At 36.1% G+C, this 18,038-nt stretch overlaps 1 protein-coding gene across 2 annotated transcripts in view; it reads left to right on the top strand.

The window, feature by feature from the left end:
• The window catches only part of DOCK4 (dedicator of cytokinesis 4), a 3,006,016-nt gene extending 3,003,192 nt beyond the window's left edge, over positions 1-2,824 (top strand). For both annotated transcript variants that reach the window (XM_044088673.1, XM_044088674.1), the window contains one exon: positions 1,876-2,824. In XM_044088673.1, coding sequence (XP_043944608.1) covers positions 1,876-2,304 — 429 coding nt within the window. In that variant the 3' untranslated portion in view covers positions 2,305-2,824. The remainder of the gene's footprint in view (positions 1-1,875) is intronic.
• Positions 2,825-18,038: the final 15,214 nt, after the last annotated feature.

Raw genomic sequence — 18,038 nt, 5'->3', positions numbered from 1 at the left:
CACTAAAGTAATCAAGGGCACACATCATAAAAAACTATGCAGACCATTTCTAAGCCTTGCCCTCTTCTCAGTGTCATATACTGTAGGCTTCTGATAGGTGACCTCTGCTTTGTATATATATATATATATATATATATATATATATATATATATATATATATATATATATATATATATATATATATATATCCTCAACAGACCCTCTTCTGTTGAATCTGTTTACACATTAACAAGTCTGATAGTATCATAAACACCTGCTCTAGGAATCTCAATCTGTTTTGTAAAATTAATAGACCTTGCTGGAGGGAGGTGCCACAGATTGCCAATTCCAGGGAACCTTCTTCCCCAAGTCACATAATGCAAAGTATTTCTGTTACTCTATTGAAATATAATTTGTGTGCTTGGATGGGTAACTGCAGATCCACCCATTTAGCACCACTGTCCCTCATGCATAGTGGTAATATGTAAATATCCCAATATATCCTTGTTTAGCTCATCTGTGGGTTATTTGTATGTAAAATATACGGGATAATGCCTACCATGGGAATGTAAGGCCAGACTACTTAAGATCCTCACAGATCAATAGCATTGTAAGTACGTATGGACCTAAATGCCATTTCTTTGATGGTTCCTTCCAGGTTTCTTCTCACATTTGCTAATTACATATAATTGTTGCAAGCCAGATATAACTTGCAAAGTATGAACCTTCTTTGGTTAATATTGTATAGTTTCTTGGTATCCATGTCCCACCAGGACAGCCTCCCTAACTAATGATAAAACCTGTATTTCTGTGCAGTGGATTCAGACTTGTTTAGAGTCATAGTAAAGACATGTCATCTATGTGTCTCACAGATGTTATTAAACATCTTCCAGTTTCAAATGTTCACGCATACTGAAGTAAGGTCTTCATACTTAAAAGTGTATAGATAGTATCTTTAACAGTGACACAAACATTTGCGTGAAAAATGTAATAGTATTATACTTAGAACAGGACACGAGGATAACTAGGGATCTAAAAGATTATTTACTGCAGATGAACTCTTAGTCAAAACTATGTCCAGTAAACTCATCTTCCTTCCAGATGTATCAACAGTTTTGACCAAGTTGTCGTGCTACAACATTCTCAAAAGTCTGGCTTATACAGTTTTTGATTTGGTGATGTGTCACCATCACCCAGTAGTCCTCAGCAGTGACATTAGACAAATCAAATAAAAATGTCATGCACATAATGTATCACTCATCACCCAACAGTCCTCAGCAGTGACATTAGACAAATCAAATAAAAATGTCATGCACATAAGTCTGTACCCATTTGGGTCCTTATAACCCCATAGGAAGTCACAAACTGAACTTTCATGTTGATTATTATTACAGTTCAGCTGAATCTTGTACTTCCTTAAAATATGAAGTAAATAGATGGTGAGTGCATACTTTACTAAGATTCTATGCCCTTTGTATTCTTTTTTTTCTCTTCTGTATATATATATATATATATATATATATATATATATATATATACGTATTGCTACTTTTGCCTTTGATGTGTCCGTTTTCTTATGTTTTGTTAACTTTATTTTTATTAGGTAGAGAATAGATATAACACAGGTTTATATATCTAGTAGCCAGTACTGAAAAAATGCCAAATTTGAGTGATTTACTGCATATTTGTATGTAGAAGAGATGTGACCTGCTACAAGAGATTCTGTCACAAGTATTATGTATCAATATTTTCAGAGAGTTTTATCTGTTTTGTTGATGGTTAACTTTTGGGCAAAAATAATAAAACCAGAAACTCCAGTAATGTAACATGTATGTTGATGATAATACAGTGGTAAAGCAGATCAGTTATATAACATTGTTTGTCCTCCCAAACAGGGTTCTGTGCAATCATTTACACCATCACCAACTGAATGTCACTCTGCTGGGCTGGTTTCCAACTCTCCAGTTCTGTCAGGGAGCTACAGCAGTGGCATCTCTTCATTAAGCCGATGCAGCGTATCTGAAACGTCAGGCTCTGAGGCCCAGTCTGGTGAACAGACTCTAACAACATCATATTCCAGTGGTTCTGAAGAGTTGTTCAGAAAAGAAAACAAAACTCCTCCACCCTACAGTGTTTACGAAAGGGCCCTGAGACGACCAGTTCCAGTACCGCACAGCCTGTCTATACCAATCTCGTCTGATCCACCTGCACTCCCTCCTAAACCACAACAGGCAAGGCCTACCAAACTGGAAAATATAAACATGAAGAGTGAGCCACCAATGTCCAGGCCTCGCCCTCTCCCTAGGAAAGTATCACAGTTATAGTAAACCTCCTGTAACTACTGTAATGTAAAAAAAAGTTGTTTAATATTAAACAGTAACTATAAGTCTTTGGAAAGAAACTCATTGGCACTTTAATCATTTCACCAATGCTTATTACAAAAGAAAAAGCACAGAGAATCCTGTAACATTTTTTTTTCTTTTTTAACACATTGGGATGCAGCTAATTCAGCCTTTTTGTGGCTGAAATTCTTGAAAATAGTTTGTTGTATATAAAATGCTTTTAAACCAATCATCATTGGAGGAAAAAAGTCCCACTTTCACTATCAGATTTGAAAAGAACAGGGTTAACTGAAATCTAATTACATCATTGTTTTCATAGTGTTTAATTATAACATTTTCATACATGCAGTTTTTGATAGTCTTATCATGGAAACATTTCAGGACACCACTAATGTTGACTAATAGAAAGATGGGGGCTTGATTTTCTTAAGATAATCTAAATTCACAAAAAATTCTATGGTTGTAAAATGATTAAACTGGAACCAATTCAAAGGCAAGCTAATTCACAATCCACATTAATGAATTTAAAAGTGTAGCGGTTATTTCTTGAAAACACATTTTATATATGAAAGAAAGCAACAGATACTTGTTATCATGGGGTCCCTAAAATTTAGGGAACATGACATTTGCAGTTTCTTTGAGTAAGGTGTGAATTTCCTTTTGTGAACTGGAATGTGACATAGCAGCTTGTTTAACGCCAGTGAAATAGTCATCAGTCTGTGCATAAATACTTCTGATAATACAGTGCATATGTGTGTTTACTATAAGCAGTACATCCTGTCTGGTGCCACTAAGTGAATACTTTTGAAAAATATTTTATGTTTACTTTATATAGTACATCCTGTTTGGTAGCACTGCCCAGTTAACACATCATACCATCAGACCATTGTTCTTTTGAAGAATCAAATTCATTTCTTCTCAGATTTTATTTTATTTAGTTGTGCAGTTGTTAAGTTTGTGCTGTTCTGCCTGTACGTTGATTTTTTTCTTTTTTCCTAGTGGCTAGAAATGCTATGTAGGACTTGGCTGATTTTAACCCCCCCCCCCATTACTACATTCTGGCTTATAATATAAGGGGAAGTTATTCTGGTATTGTCACTGTAGTTTCTTTTCTTACTGTCTCTTATAGAAAGAAGAAGGGGTAGTCCTTTTTTTCATCATGGAAACTAGCTGTGCCAGTCCATTTAAGAACTGTTGCATTTTCTTGCTCTGTTCTATCCTCTTAGTTCCCTTCACTATATTGCTGCCCTAATCCCTGTCTTGTTGACTCTTCATTGAGACCTCATGATATTTTGCTACATCATAATGTAAGTTTTGTGTAATTAGTGTGCATATTATGAGCTGACCATAATTTCCTCATCCATAACATCTATCCATGTGGCCTAGGGTTGCCACCTTTTTAAATGGCCAAAGTGGGACATTTTCGGGACACACATCAGATTTTACAGGCCGACACATACCCACGGTCAGTACAAAGGATAGAACTTAACTTTTTTGTCTAAATAAAAGCTTATTCATGTAGCAATTTAGTTGCTTATTCTTTTTCTTGTAGAATTTAGGTATTTTAGATACAGAAATAACTATTTTATGCAACTATTACATAAAATATGGGACATAATTATGTCCTACAATCTCAGGGCATTTGCCATTTTTAATATTTTTTGTCAGGGCACAACTGCCCAAAGAGGGACTGTCCCTCGCAAAGTGGGACAGGTGGTAACCCTAATGTGGCCTCATTCATGCAATTTCCATATTGTAATGACAGTCCTCAATTCACTGTAGGGTTTGATATCTGCCTGGAGCATAGACTGTAACATGAGAATAGCCAACAGTAAGAGACGCTAATAAGAGCCGGAAGGTATGGATTAACCATCCATGGTTTGCAGCAAGGTGAAGCTACATTATTACCAAGGTGTGAAGTAGGCGAGTTGTGCATTAGAGGGGTAGGTGTTTTGCATGTAGTGGTCTGCTGGTACCATTCAACAGAAAGAAGCTCCTCTCTTGTGCCTATTTATAGAGCTAGGGCATTAAAGTGTTTGCAACCATATAGATCCCATAGTAATAACCAGAAAAGGCTATGTGTAACATAGTACCTTCAAAATGTCATTTAAAAAGTATTTATTCAGTTGAAGTTGAGAAATGCTAAATGCTTTAGTACTCAGTCTCTGATCACTGTTAGGATGCATGACTTCATTAGTGTATGGGTGAATTACTGAATCTGTTTGAAAAGGGGGCCTTATTTTTCTAAGGGTCAGGTTCCAAATTTATGTTAAGGGGAAAGGTTTTGCCAAAAGCTTGCATTAGTTATGTAGATCAACATGATTTTGAAAGGAGGTTTGTGCATTACTTATATGAAGTAGTGAAGAATGTTTGTAGACCACAAACATACATTTTTAAAATTCCACAAATACCTGTAGCACTGTACCTGCCTAGCACTTTGATGGCATAACTACAGATTGAAAGTACACACCTGTATATTCTGTCAAGAGAAGCGGCAGGCAGGACAGATTGTAAGACAGCTGTTCTGTACCAGTGCAAAATAGAGACATTCAATTCAGTCGTTAATCAAACTATGATCTTGCCAGGCAGTTCCTGACAAGGTATACAGAGAGGTGGCAAGCACACACCTTGTGCCATCCATTAACTATATTTATTCCCACCTTAATACAAGCAGATAAACCTGCAGAGAAACAATATGCCATCATGCAAAACAAGGTCATGCACAGTCTGTCTCATTCGGTAGCCAACTTCCATTTGGCAAGAACATGAGTTTGCATGCTGTATAATGGAGCCCTTATATCAAAGTACAACAGTGGTACTCAGTATAATAAGCAAATAGATATTTTCACAGCTTTGTAGACCAAATTAGCATGAGTACTGTCCATTTCTTTCAGTCTTTGCTAGTACCTACGAAGGGTTAAGTTGAAACATTGTGTTAGCATATACCTACATGTGCACTGCTCAATAATACTTACACATATTTAGTTGTGTGTGGACGTTCATTTACATATTTTATATATATACTTATATGGAGTTGCGTGTCACATCAACAGTGATCTTCACCTAGAGCCAATGTTCACACCAAAGAGTATCTAGCCATGCCATGCATCATACCCATGTGTGTATGTACATACATACACACATACACATTTTATATATACAAAATGCATTATGTATGTGTGTCTGTATATATGTCTCTGTGTATGCGTGCAATCTGTGCAAATGGTCAGTATGTCCTTAACTGACCCATGGATCATTGCAGTACATATATTGATTCCTGACCCAACATCTTAAATGAACAAGAGAAAGCTGAACTTGAAATTAACCTCACCAAGCAACTGTTCATTTATCACAATGGATAATATGCTGCAGATCCTTCACTGAATTAAGTTGTTTGTTTAGAAAATCAAACCTTGTCTTTATGTTTTGCTATGCACCCTGATCTATTTCTGTAGCTGGAATCCAACATCACTGTCCTCAGTTCACTGTAGGCGTTTGATACCTGCCTAGAGCACAGAATCTGTCACAAGTTTCAAAGTCCTTTCACACTTGATAAACATAGGCAGTCATAATTCGTTACTTGAGTATAGACTTCTAGTGTAACTGTACCACCTCAGTGATCAGCGGTTATAATCCGTGAGGTGTTTGCTTATGCTGATGTTTGAGATAGAGTAAGGTGCATACAGAATGCCACTCATTTGCATAATGTATTTCAGAAATGCATTACTTCACAGCATCATAATTTTCTGATGTAGGACAGTGCACTGTTTCATGAGGTTAGGTGGATGGAGTATGCTTTTGGTAGATAGCTCCCTGTTATCAACTTCATACAGCTGTTATGTGATGGTAGGTCTGTCCTTTACCTTATCTCTCCTCCAGTGTTTGGTGTTATCCATTAGGTAGGGCAGGTATTTCTTCTCCGATGAGCAGGAATGCTACAGTTCTCCACTTACATGGAATATGGCCCTGAGAGCTATTGTCAGTCACATATCAAGAATGGGGTGAACTGAGCAGTGATGCAGTAAGTTAGGGGCTATGACTGAGAGTTCCTGACCTGCATTTTTTCTTTACTGAAATGCCAGTACAGAAAGGTACTTCATGTAGCAAGCTATCATCAGTTTGCTTCATTTAAATGAAGATGTCCTTTTTTTTTTGCCCTTCTCTTGGTGTGCTGAGATGGGTGTGGATTGGCTGTAGGAAGCCAGTCTGTACAGATGTTCTAATCGTCTTGGCTTGCTGTAGTGTAAGCCAGAGTCCTTGAGGGGGCAGGGCTCTGTATTAGGAATGGGCCCTAGGTGGCTAGTTGAGCCAACCATGGTTCTTGCTATCAGCGCATTCACACTGGCACTGCAAAGAAATGGCCTTGATGAACAGAATGCTTTTTTTTCTGTGCATTGGTGGAAATGTTTTATATTTTTCATATTAACTACAGTTGAAGTAAGGATGAACTGTAAACAAAATAAAACAAAAAATGGTGCTGCTATTACATCTTGTAACATTGGAATGCACACCTGCTGAATGTTTAACTGGAAATTACCACTTTTTCTCTCTGTACATTTTTGTTCATTTTCACAGTACATTGGTATGCAGTTTTGCTTCTGAGTATTAAGAAATGTTCGGTTTCCTATAATAAATGTTAAAGTATTTTTGTACATAGTAGATAATTTTCATAACAATACTAGTACTTGTATAAAATATACAGTTCTGTATGTAGTACAATTGCTGTAATAATTATGCCAAATATGTCGTCTTGAACAATTCCTTGTATATAAAGGCATTTAACAAAAGATGCAGCCATATGAACATTACAGATTTGAATTTCATGAGAACAAATTAATATATGTTTATTTATATGCTATAGTGAGAAGCTTTTAGGAGCAAAATGGAAATTATTAATTTTAGTAAACTTTTGTATTCCCCTTTCTCCTCTGTTGAGATTCTGAATTTCCTGGAAAGAGCTGTAATTTTGCATTGATTAAATGTTTGGTCATTATGATTAATGACATGAAAGATTTAAAGGACAATGTATTTTAATATAAAAGAAAGATAATGCCTCACACTTTAAAAAAAAAAAAAAAGATTTTACAACACTTGCATTGTAACAGATTTGCTTATATTTTCAAGTGTTTCAGAACTAGAATTGTTGTATAAATTAGTGTTTCAGCATATTTGGAATCAGTGTTATTTGCCACTAAATCCATGTTTTATATTTGATGAATGAAAAGTATATGAATTTATCTTGTATGTGATTTACTGGAGTCTGTTGCGGCAGCTTTGAAGCAAACATTTTAAGAAGTTGTGTTTACCAGCTGCATATCGTGACAATGACCAAATTGTAACTGACATTAAATATTGTATAATAATTTAATTTTTTCAAAATATTTTATATCATTTTTATTTATGTTCATCGCACAAATTTCAAAGTGCTGCTTTCCACTTGATGAAGTTGAAGAGAAAACGTTTTTAGTGTGTGTGACTTTGTAGGAAATAGAAAAAAAAAACTTATTGAATACTTTGATACCTGAAATAGAAACCTGAAGGGGATTAATGAGACATCTGATATGACCACTGTGTTAAAAGTCTTACCTTAAAAACTAAGCTACAAAATGTAAGGAAATGTATTACTTTTAGAAAATGCTCATAACTGATTTGGGTATGCTGTTAACGACAGAGGAAGGTAATCTAGTATTATGTTAGAAAACTGGGTTGCAATTAAGATGGTCATAAGCAGATCACCATTGTAGTAGCCAAAGCTATTTGGGTTATATCCTGCAGAAGATATGACCAACCAGCATACCTCTCAACCTCTTTGACCAAGAAATCTGGACAAAGCCACAAAAAGTGGGGGGACAAATACCCAAAAATAGGAACACTTTTTAAATATTGTTCTTACAGACTTAGAAAGTTGATAGAATAACAGGTTTTGCATTGGGATGAATTTTCTGAAGGATATGAAGTCTGAAACTCAAATGTCTGCCGTTATTTTCTGGCATCAGTCTTCAGTGATTATCCAGTAGTTTGCCAGAAAACCACACATTGTAGGAGAAACAGACCAAAAATATGAGGCAAAAATATCGACATTCTGGGAAAATCTGGACAGTTGAGATGTATGCCAACCAGCCAGCTTGTCAAACCTAAAGGGTGCCTTCCACATGCTCTATTTCATAGTTGTGCATGTACAGCTCCATATAAAAGCAGTTCTAGTGTCAAAAGTTTCAGAGCTTTCTAGTCACTGATGTGTGCTCCTTGTACAGTCTTCGTGGAACTGATAGCTGCCTAGTGATCCTTCGAGGATGGGCAGATAGTCCCATTCTGGGGAAAAACTTAAACTGTTTTAGTTTTCTAAGGAAATCTACTGTTTTTTTTCTGTGAAACTAATATTATTTATACTAGGAAACTTACTTTGTTTGGACTGTTACCGGGGATTTTATTACTGTGAATGCTTGTGGAAACATATTGTGTTAAATTGTATTTTTATAACTTTTTCTAATATTACTGTATATAATTTATGCACTGGGGTAGAAATTGGTTCTTTTGGAGACTGTCAGGATGTATATTACTGCAAAAAACACTTTTTTAGTTGGCACTGAGTTTTCCGACTGTACAGGCTTTGCAAACTTGAAGGCCTCCTTTGTGGCTGGATATACAGGGAAATTACCAGTCTTCTCTGTTCTTCCTCTTTCGCTCTTGGGTTGCCCTCTGTGGGGAATGGAGAACCACTCTAGTTGGTCTCTGATGTGACCACTATGTTAAGAGTCTTACCTTAAAACCTACACTACTGATTTGGGTATGCTGTTAACAACAGAGGAAAGTAATCTAGTATTATAGGGTGAGTGGAGGGTTTACCATGTAAGTTGGAAAAGGGAGACTGAACTTTGGGATAATGTGCCTGCTTTGGGCTGATTCTTTTCTCAGGAGGTTCCCCGGAAAATGAAAACAAAAAATAAAAAAATAAAAAAATGTGACACTTACTGGTTTTATTTCAATGGACAAGGAATATTTGCTGGGAATTTCTAGAGAGTTAATTTCTAATTTTCCTTACCTACTTCCATTTCAGGTAAAAAAAAATGTTCTTTCTCTTTCTGACTCTGATTTTCAGCCAGAAGTGCAGAGATTGGAGGGAGAATGTTGTACTACAGTCATTTCATCACAATCTGAAGATTCAGATTTTTAGGAAAATGTTGCTATAAATTTCCTTCAAGAAAACCTTTCTTTTCTGGAACTTTAACTGAAGTGAAACATGTTTGTATTTCCGTGGGATCAGAAAGAAATTCCTATTTCCTTTTAAATGTATTATGACTTGTTTCACTTGAATTTTCCTCAAACTGCAGATGTTTCTCATGTTTTATCTGCTTTAGGCAATGTTTTCCTCACAGATTATAGTTTACCTGAGAGTCAGCCCCCTGCTCCTGGAAAGTCTGATAGCTTATACATTATAACTCTGGCTCATAAATACTTGCTTTTTATAACCCCAGAGCAGACACGGCTGTGATTCCTGTATCCAGAACTGCTTCTGCTAGACGTATTACTGCTACTAATCCAATTTCCCCTGACAAGGATGTGAAAACTTTTTTTTGCAAATTTAGGAAGGAACTTGATTTTTCTGCTACCTTTAACATTTATAATTTTTAAATACTAAGATCACATGTTAAAGTTTTTACTTCTGTTTTTTGAGAAGATGAAAAAGTTAACTGCTCTGTGGTGAAAAATTCTTTGACTGCCTTGTTTGTAAGTGCTTCTCATGTACTTAAACATGCCTTAAAGTGTTCTTATGATGCTGCTGATACTGGTTCCTGATCTGCTGCTTCTGGTTCATTCTGGGTCAGTGACGAGAGGATTTGCTTAGTTATATTTGTAAAATCTTCCTGAAGATGTTAAAACTAAAATTTTAAATTCTCCCCTAGACAAGTAGGTTCTGTTTGGCCCTTCTTCTGTTGAGGTGATTAAGAGGTTTGATGAGAGGAGAAAGCTGATTCAAAGGCTGACCCAAATCTTTCAACCTTCCCTTTTTAAGCAGATAAATTTCTTTCCATGTCAGCACCCTTTTTCAAAAAGCAGTTGAACCAGCAAGGTGCTAACAAATAAGATTTTAAAAAAGCATTGGCAAGGAGGCTTCAAAAAGAAATGGAAAGCCTTTCAAAGTCAAAAAGAGTCCAAAACATCAGAAGGATTCTTTACTCTTCAAGCTCCCCCACCACTGTGCCACTCCCCTCCTTTCTTTGAGTCTGCCTTCCTTTGTGGTAGCAGATTGTTTCAAACAAATGGGTTATTCAACAGGGGTACACTTGGCAATGGGAGTCCCACCTTCCTGTCCAGGGTCATGTTCCTTGCCATGTAAACTAAATATCCCTGTTCCCTCCAGTTCTGGAAAAAATGTTATCTCATGGTGTCACAGAAGCAGTGCCTGCCTGTCGGTTGGGCAAGGGTTTTATTCAAGGATGTTTCCAGTGCCAGTGATGGAAGTAACCTGAAGGTGCATGGTAGAACTCTCATTTCTCAATTGTCTTGTCAAGTTCCCAAAGTTCAAAATAGTTATCCCTTCAGGCCATGTTCCATCTTGTCCCTTTAATACCTATTGCAGGTAAAGCAGAGATGCCATTTTCAAATTTACTTCCTTGGTACTTGGGTTACTGGGGTCATGTGGGCATCCTGCTCCAGCTGCAATGAGTGTCCTTCTTACCTTATTTACACTGAATTTTTGCCTGCTATAGTCAGCTACTCCATCTCTCCCCTAGAGACTTCAAGCAGCGGCTAAGACAAGCAGCTTGTCTCACTTCCTGAGTAAAAATAGCATGCACCAGAGAGAGAGAGTGCATTGCATGTTGTGCTGTTTTTTTTTTTTTTTTTAACTCTCCCTTATTTAAGTTGTAATGTATTTAGTAGCTGCATTCTTTTAGCTGGAGCAGCCCACCCCAAGATTTTCATTCCAGCAGTTATATTATCCAAACCCATCGTAAAATCTGTACTGAAAGCTTATACCTAATGTTTGGGGCATGCAGCCATCTTTGTTATGAACATTCTAATCCACCAACAGGGGTGACTTCTGTGTGGAGTCTGCATGTCCTTCCTGTCTTCATGTGGTTTTCTCCGGATGATCCGTTTTCTTCCCACATTTCAAAGACAGGCAGTAGGTGGATTGGAAATATTAAATTGACCATAGGTGTGACTGTGAATGTGTGGTATGATAGAACAATCATGGCAGGGTTAGCCACCCAGCAGTTTGAACAATGTCTCTAGATGATTGACACTTTTGAAGTGACACCCTGACCCCACATGCAAAACTGGGAAAAAGAGGTGATGGATAGATGGATGGATGATTTCCCAGTACATGGCTGGGGTAGTTCACTGGTATCTTATTCCAGATGACTGGGAGGGGGTAAGAGGCAGGGCAGAGATAGACCTTTCACTTCTTGAACATTAACTTGCCTGCAAAGTATCCTAAATAACATCCAAACTAAAGAGTAAAAAGGTCAAACAAAGAGCCCTTTAAGGTGAAACTGCAAGAAAAATCCAGCCAAGCTGGAGTGTTCAGTGTGTAATACCTTAAACCTCATGCAAATCAGCATCTAGGATATTTGTAAATGACTGCTTAAAGACATACCCCAGTTTTAAATACATGACTTCTGAAAGGACGTCACTTTTTACTTTTCACTTTTCACTTTTTAAGTCTTTATGGGTACATTCAAGAGTGTAAACCCAAATCCCATTAACTGTAAGCATGCATGTTTCAGACTTTTATTTTTTGACCTCATCAGTAGACCATAAGTGAATTGTTTGGGTGTACCTTAGAAACTCTGTTTAAAATCAAGCCTAATGTCCATAAATTTAAGGGTGCCTGTAAAGTATCCCAAATAACATCCAAACCAAAGGGGAAAAGGGTATCACGGATACATTTTTCAGTCATAAGTACAAGAAAGACTCAGTGAAGCTAGAGTCTTCAATGTGCAATACCTTAAATCTTCTGTAGTGCGGGCCCATGGGGTATATGCAAATGACCCCTTAAGAACATACCACAATTTCAGTTACATGATATCTGAATGCCAACTACTTTTTGCTTAATGCCTGATCTAAGTTTTATTGTATTCAGCAGCTGCATTCCCTTTGCTACAGCAGGCACCCATTAACCTTGACCCCCAAATATTTTTATTCCAGCGATTATATTATCCGGCTCCATCCTAAGACCAAATCTTAAAAGTTTATACCTAATGTTTCTCTGGTGCATGCAGCTTTCTTTTTTATTAACATTCTTGTGATCCATTTAAAGTTTCACAGTACTTACTTGGGCTAATTAACTGATTATTCTATGAATGCCCTGGTATCATCTTTGAGTTAGCACTCCTCTGTTCATCTTCTACCTTCCCACAAATTCCCATCCACCCTCATTTAATCTACTTTATTTCTAAACAAAACCTCTCCCACTGATGCTCATCCAATCTGCTCATCCAAACAGTAACATAACTCCCCCCCCTTCAGCCAAAATAATTTAACACCTAAGTCCTAACATTGATTCATCACCTCCCTCCATAGCTCTTCACAAACACAGTCATAACTACTACTCCCTCGATTCTTAAAAAAATCCCAGCGTATTCTAACTCTTAACTTTCTACAAAACATTAGTTACACCCCTCCACGCATTATAGTAATTCATAATTAACAAATGTATCTTGAATTCTTTCCTGTCACCTCCTACTTCCTATCTGTTATGCACAGAACTGATTTTCATAATCCTCTAAACCTTCCTCTCTAGTTTCCGTGTTTTTTTTCTTATGCTTCTTCTTCTGCTTATATTTTTTTACTTAATCCAAAAATACAATAGTAATGTAACCATTCATTTGCTAGCCATGCTATCGCTCTCAAAGATTGCTTACTGCACATTGTATCACCCCCAACTTTATCTACACTATCTGCCAAAATCTACTCCTCCCTCACTAACCAACTCCAATTACCCACCCCTCACAGTCTAGGCTTTATCTTATAACAAGCGAACCAAGTTTATTACTTTAAACTATACTCCATTAACACCAAGTCACAACTCCTTAAGCAAAACCTTAAACTCAAAGTAAAACAAAAATGCCTTTATATAACCCTTCATTTCACATTAGATTTACAGTGAAGTACAGATATTTATCCTAATCCTGAAACTTCTCAACAAACACCAATCTGAAGCCCAGCAAATGTCCAGATAAACTCCCTACCCCATCTAGTCTTTACATTCAGCATTCCCACTTTAAAATTATTTCCAACAAAATGCCTGACGTCCATGCTTGGATAGTCACCCACTCCTCTGACATTCTAGTTGCTGCTAAAACTAGATTAAAGCAAGGAACTAAATAGAAATAAAATAGCATTATTGGGACTGCCAGAACTCAGAAGAAAGTTGGAGGTTTTGCTATCATATAAAAATTACTGTACAACTCTTCCTCTCCAACTTTATACAACAATGCTGGGATCCTCATCTTTTACACTAGTCAGATCATTGCATCATTGTATTGTATATCCCTTATAGATAAACAATATACCCATTACTGAAGAAAGCTTACTCTGGATGTCCATTTCTCATGAAACTGTAATACTTAGAGATATGAACATAGAGTGGCAGTCCAACCAACCAACAAATTCAAACTCCTTCTTAAAGAACATCTAAACAATAATCAGCTATGTTCCTGTATTACCCCTGGATAATGTTATCTCTCCTCACTCTTCACTTTGACTTAAATGAAACCTCCTTTTAAATCTCTCTTTAACCTTCTCTCTCCCCACTTTTCATATTGCCTAGCAGTAATTTCCTACTAAATATCTTCTTCCACTGACCACTTTTCCATCCTAAACTTAGTCTGCTGAAGGAGTATAGCTTTCATTTACCAAAATTTGTATCACTGTAAAAATATGTATAAATTGTAACTACGTCACTTTTTTAACAATCCTGTTAATAATGTGTATTGCCTATCTTTTCTGGAAATAGTATTTAATCTGTATATTGAAATTATCTGTGACTGTAATTACTGTTACAGTCTTTTTAGTCTGTTACTAATCTTTGTTTTTTAATTTTATTTGTCTTCTTGGGTCTTTCCCCTGGGCCTCTGCTGAAAAATGGGCTGCTGGCCCAGTCAGACTATCCCAGTAAACAAATGTAAAATAAATAAAATAAATAAAATCCAGTACTTGTACACTCTTTTCAAATTCCATAGACCTATATAGCTTTACTCAATAAGTAGACTTGCCAGATATAGCAGAAATGCCAAAAGAGAATCTATTCTAGACTGGATCCTTACCTAAGGTCCTAACATCATTCCCTCCTTAGATACACTCTTTGATGCATCAAGTGATTGCCTTGCAACATTTGTAGTTAGACATCCACAAGCAACATCAGTACAGCCAAGTTAGAAATGCCAACACATTTCAGAAAGACAACTTCTCTAATACATTAAAACTATATCACTGGGATGTAGTAAAAGTGCTTCCTCTAGATGATACTAACACTGAATTTAACAGTATTTTCCTGACTACTCTTAATGAACAAGCCTGACTCAAAACTAAAAGAGGCATCCCACATCCTGGTTGTCTAAAAAAACAAAAATGCTCATGATCCAAAGAAAAGAAGCTTGAAAAACCTGGTCAAAAGGCAAATCCAAAGCAAACTTACAGGACTATGGCACTTCTGAAACCTAACTTAATGTCAAACAAATCTAGACAAAAAAAATCCCATTACATCGCACATCAGGAAACTCATCAACACAGCTTCAAACCTTTATGGTCATGAATAGAACGTCTTCAGTCCAGATCAGCCAGCCAGCCCAGTTCACATATTCTGAATCAGACATGCAGTCTGGCTACCCACTGGCCCTATGTACTATCTAGCAAAACCACAGCCAAGGGAACGGGCTTAGTAGAATCAGCAAGGAAAGAAGACCCTGTTGGACTTGACTCTAGTCTGGCACCGTGAAGAGACATGAGAGGTGTAGCATAAGTGGGAGGCCTTGGCCAGCAGTGAAATATGACTACTCATCATTTTTTCACTTACTTGGTGAGGTGGGGGTGGCAAGCCCCACCGGCACTCTCGCTTCTGGCTCCAAGCACCCGGGCGTCAGTGTGCAACCTGTTCTGGGGACAGTGTCAGGTGCAGAGTTTGACTGGGGAAGTACACCTGCCAAAGAGTAATTCAGGTGTCCTAGGGTGAACTCAGGGATGACAGAAACCTCCCATGGAGGTGTAATCTCCCAAAAGAGGACACCAAGAATTTGACTATAAAAGTATCTCCCCAACAAAACAACTTCCCCAGTACGTTCAACATTCAGCATGTTCACACCCATGAAAAAAATAAACATACTAAAACTAAACCCCACCACATTAACACCAGATAAACTATCTGTTGTGCTCCTTAAAATGGTAGCAGATTTACTAGCTTATCCTGTCTATTCTAGCAAATACATCAAATAGAGAAAGGCATGTACTAACACTTTGAAAAAAAAAAAAAACATTTATTTTGCACTAAAAGAAAGGTGGCAAATATAGAGAGAGATATAACTTTAGATGAATTGCCAACTTAATTCCCTTATCAAAAATCCTTGAAAGAAGTATTCACTTGTAACTTCTTAAACGTTTTATTGACAATTCCATCCTTACCACATCCCGTCAAGGTTTATGTCTTTACCAAAGCTTTGTTGATGCTATTAATCCTTATAGAAGTCCAACACTCCACTGGTTTCATAATTATCTAACAAACAGAAAACATGAAGCCAGATAGCAATATATTTTTCTTTCATCCTTCATGTCAATTCCCACTGGGGCTCTTCAGTGTCCTACATTTGGCCCACTGCTGTTTAAATAATGACCATTGCACTAACACCATGCATGCTTATATTGTTCAATGTGTTAATGCCAACCCTTGTTTCTCTTACAATAACATAGATGATTGACAGTACCTAACATAATAGTCTTTCTCTTCCATAGAAACAGATAACTTAACTTCAAACAACTATAATCTCCAAACGAATGAAAAAAAGAAAGCCACGGCCGGACTGCAACACACCGTTTTTAATACTTAATTAAAACGCTTGACAATAAAAGTACGTTTTTCGTCCCGTTTGAATACAGGACTTCTTCAGAAACTCAAACAATCTAAAAATTCTAAGACTGGTTTTTATACATCGTTTCCAAAAAATGCACCAAATTCTACAATTACTTTACTTCTTAAAGGCGTATAAAGCCTAAAAAGAGAGACTGGAAGCAATCATTTTAACGTAAACAGCTTTACAAATCCCTATAATCTAAATGAAGAAAACATTAACTTTACAAATCCATATGGTCTGGTATATATTATATATTATTAGATACGCTTTAAAAATTCTAAACAAATATTTGATAAAATATATTTGATATTTTATAGAATATTTAATAAGATATTTAAAAAATTCTTAAAAAATTCAATAAAATTCATAAATTTATAGATTCATAAATTCATAATTTCATAAATTCACACTTGGGCACATTAGTGCATATTTCTATATTCTATATTTATATATTTATATTTATATTTTTATGTTTATGTTTCAGAATATATGACCACTCATATGTACCTATGGGTACAAATGTGAATGTAAATATAAATATGTATATACTCAAGCACCCACCCATCTGCATACCTATAGCAATGTATGAAACAAATGTATGTGCAAAATATGTGAATGATAATAAATGGATTATTTAGAGACATACACATATATATTTTCTGTATGATGAAAAATATACATATGTATTTATATATACACTTTCATGGACTTACTACTCGATGAAATATGTATATTCATGTATGTCTAAAACTCGTGAGCTTATTTGGAATACTTTCTTCAAAAAATTATTTATAAAAAATTATTTATAAAATTATTTATAAAAAATTATTTATAAAAATATTTATGAAAAAATGTGTTTATTATTTATGAAAAAATCTTTTAAAGATTATTAATTTTGTCAACAATTATTATTTTTATGAATTATTGTTATTTTAAAAGAATATTATTTTAAAAAATATAACTTAACTTGTCTTAATCACCAATAGAAAAATCCTTTTAAATCCAAAACGTCTCTTTCATTTAAAACCTTTTCTCACCATAACTTCAGCCGGTTACACCAATATGGAAATGGTAATGCAAAACCAGACTACTTAGTGTTCTCACTGACAACCAGCTCATATTCTACCACCACATAAAACATACAAAAAAATAAAATACATAAAAAACTAGGTACGTTGTACCTTGTACAGGGCTAAACCTTATCTCTCAGCTTCTTCCAGGAAATTCCAAAGACATGCATCTGGAGCATTTCTCCCCGGGCCTCCGCTGAAAACAGGCTCTGTGGAACCTAGTCGGACATTCCCGGTCAACAAATGTTAAATAAATAAAAAAAATATATATATATAGCCAGGACTTACTTGCTCCAAATACTATGTTATGCCTCTCTCATGCTTACTAATCTACAAGCCTCCCAGCTAAAAATATTAGAGCAGTATTATAACAAAGTAAGCCATATAAGACCCATCACTGTCCATTTCTAACATGTCTGAAATGGACAGAACTCTTAAACCAGATTACATACTCCCAAGTGGTTATAGACCACAATCTTGATAACAAGCCAAATAATTGTGCAATACTTAAAAAAATCAGCTTTAGTCCAAATCATTCACGGTGATCAGGTGACAAGTTGTTCCTTGACATATCTAA

This window comes from Protopterus annectens, chromosome 11.part0 (assembly GCF_019279795.1).
Source record: "Protopterus annectens isolate FY-2018-M chromosome 11.part0, PAN1.0, whole genome shotgun sequence".
NCBI classification, from domain to species: domain Eukaryota; kingdom Metazoa; phylum Chordata; order Ceratodontiformes; family Protopteridae; genus Protopterus; species Protopterus annectens.
This window is presented reverse-complemented; position numbering and strand designations above follow the sequence as displayed.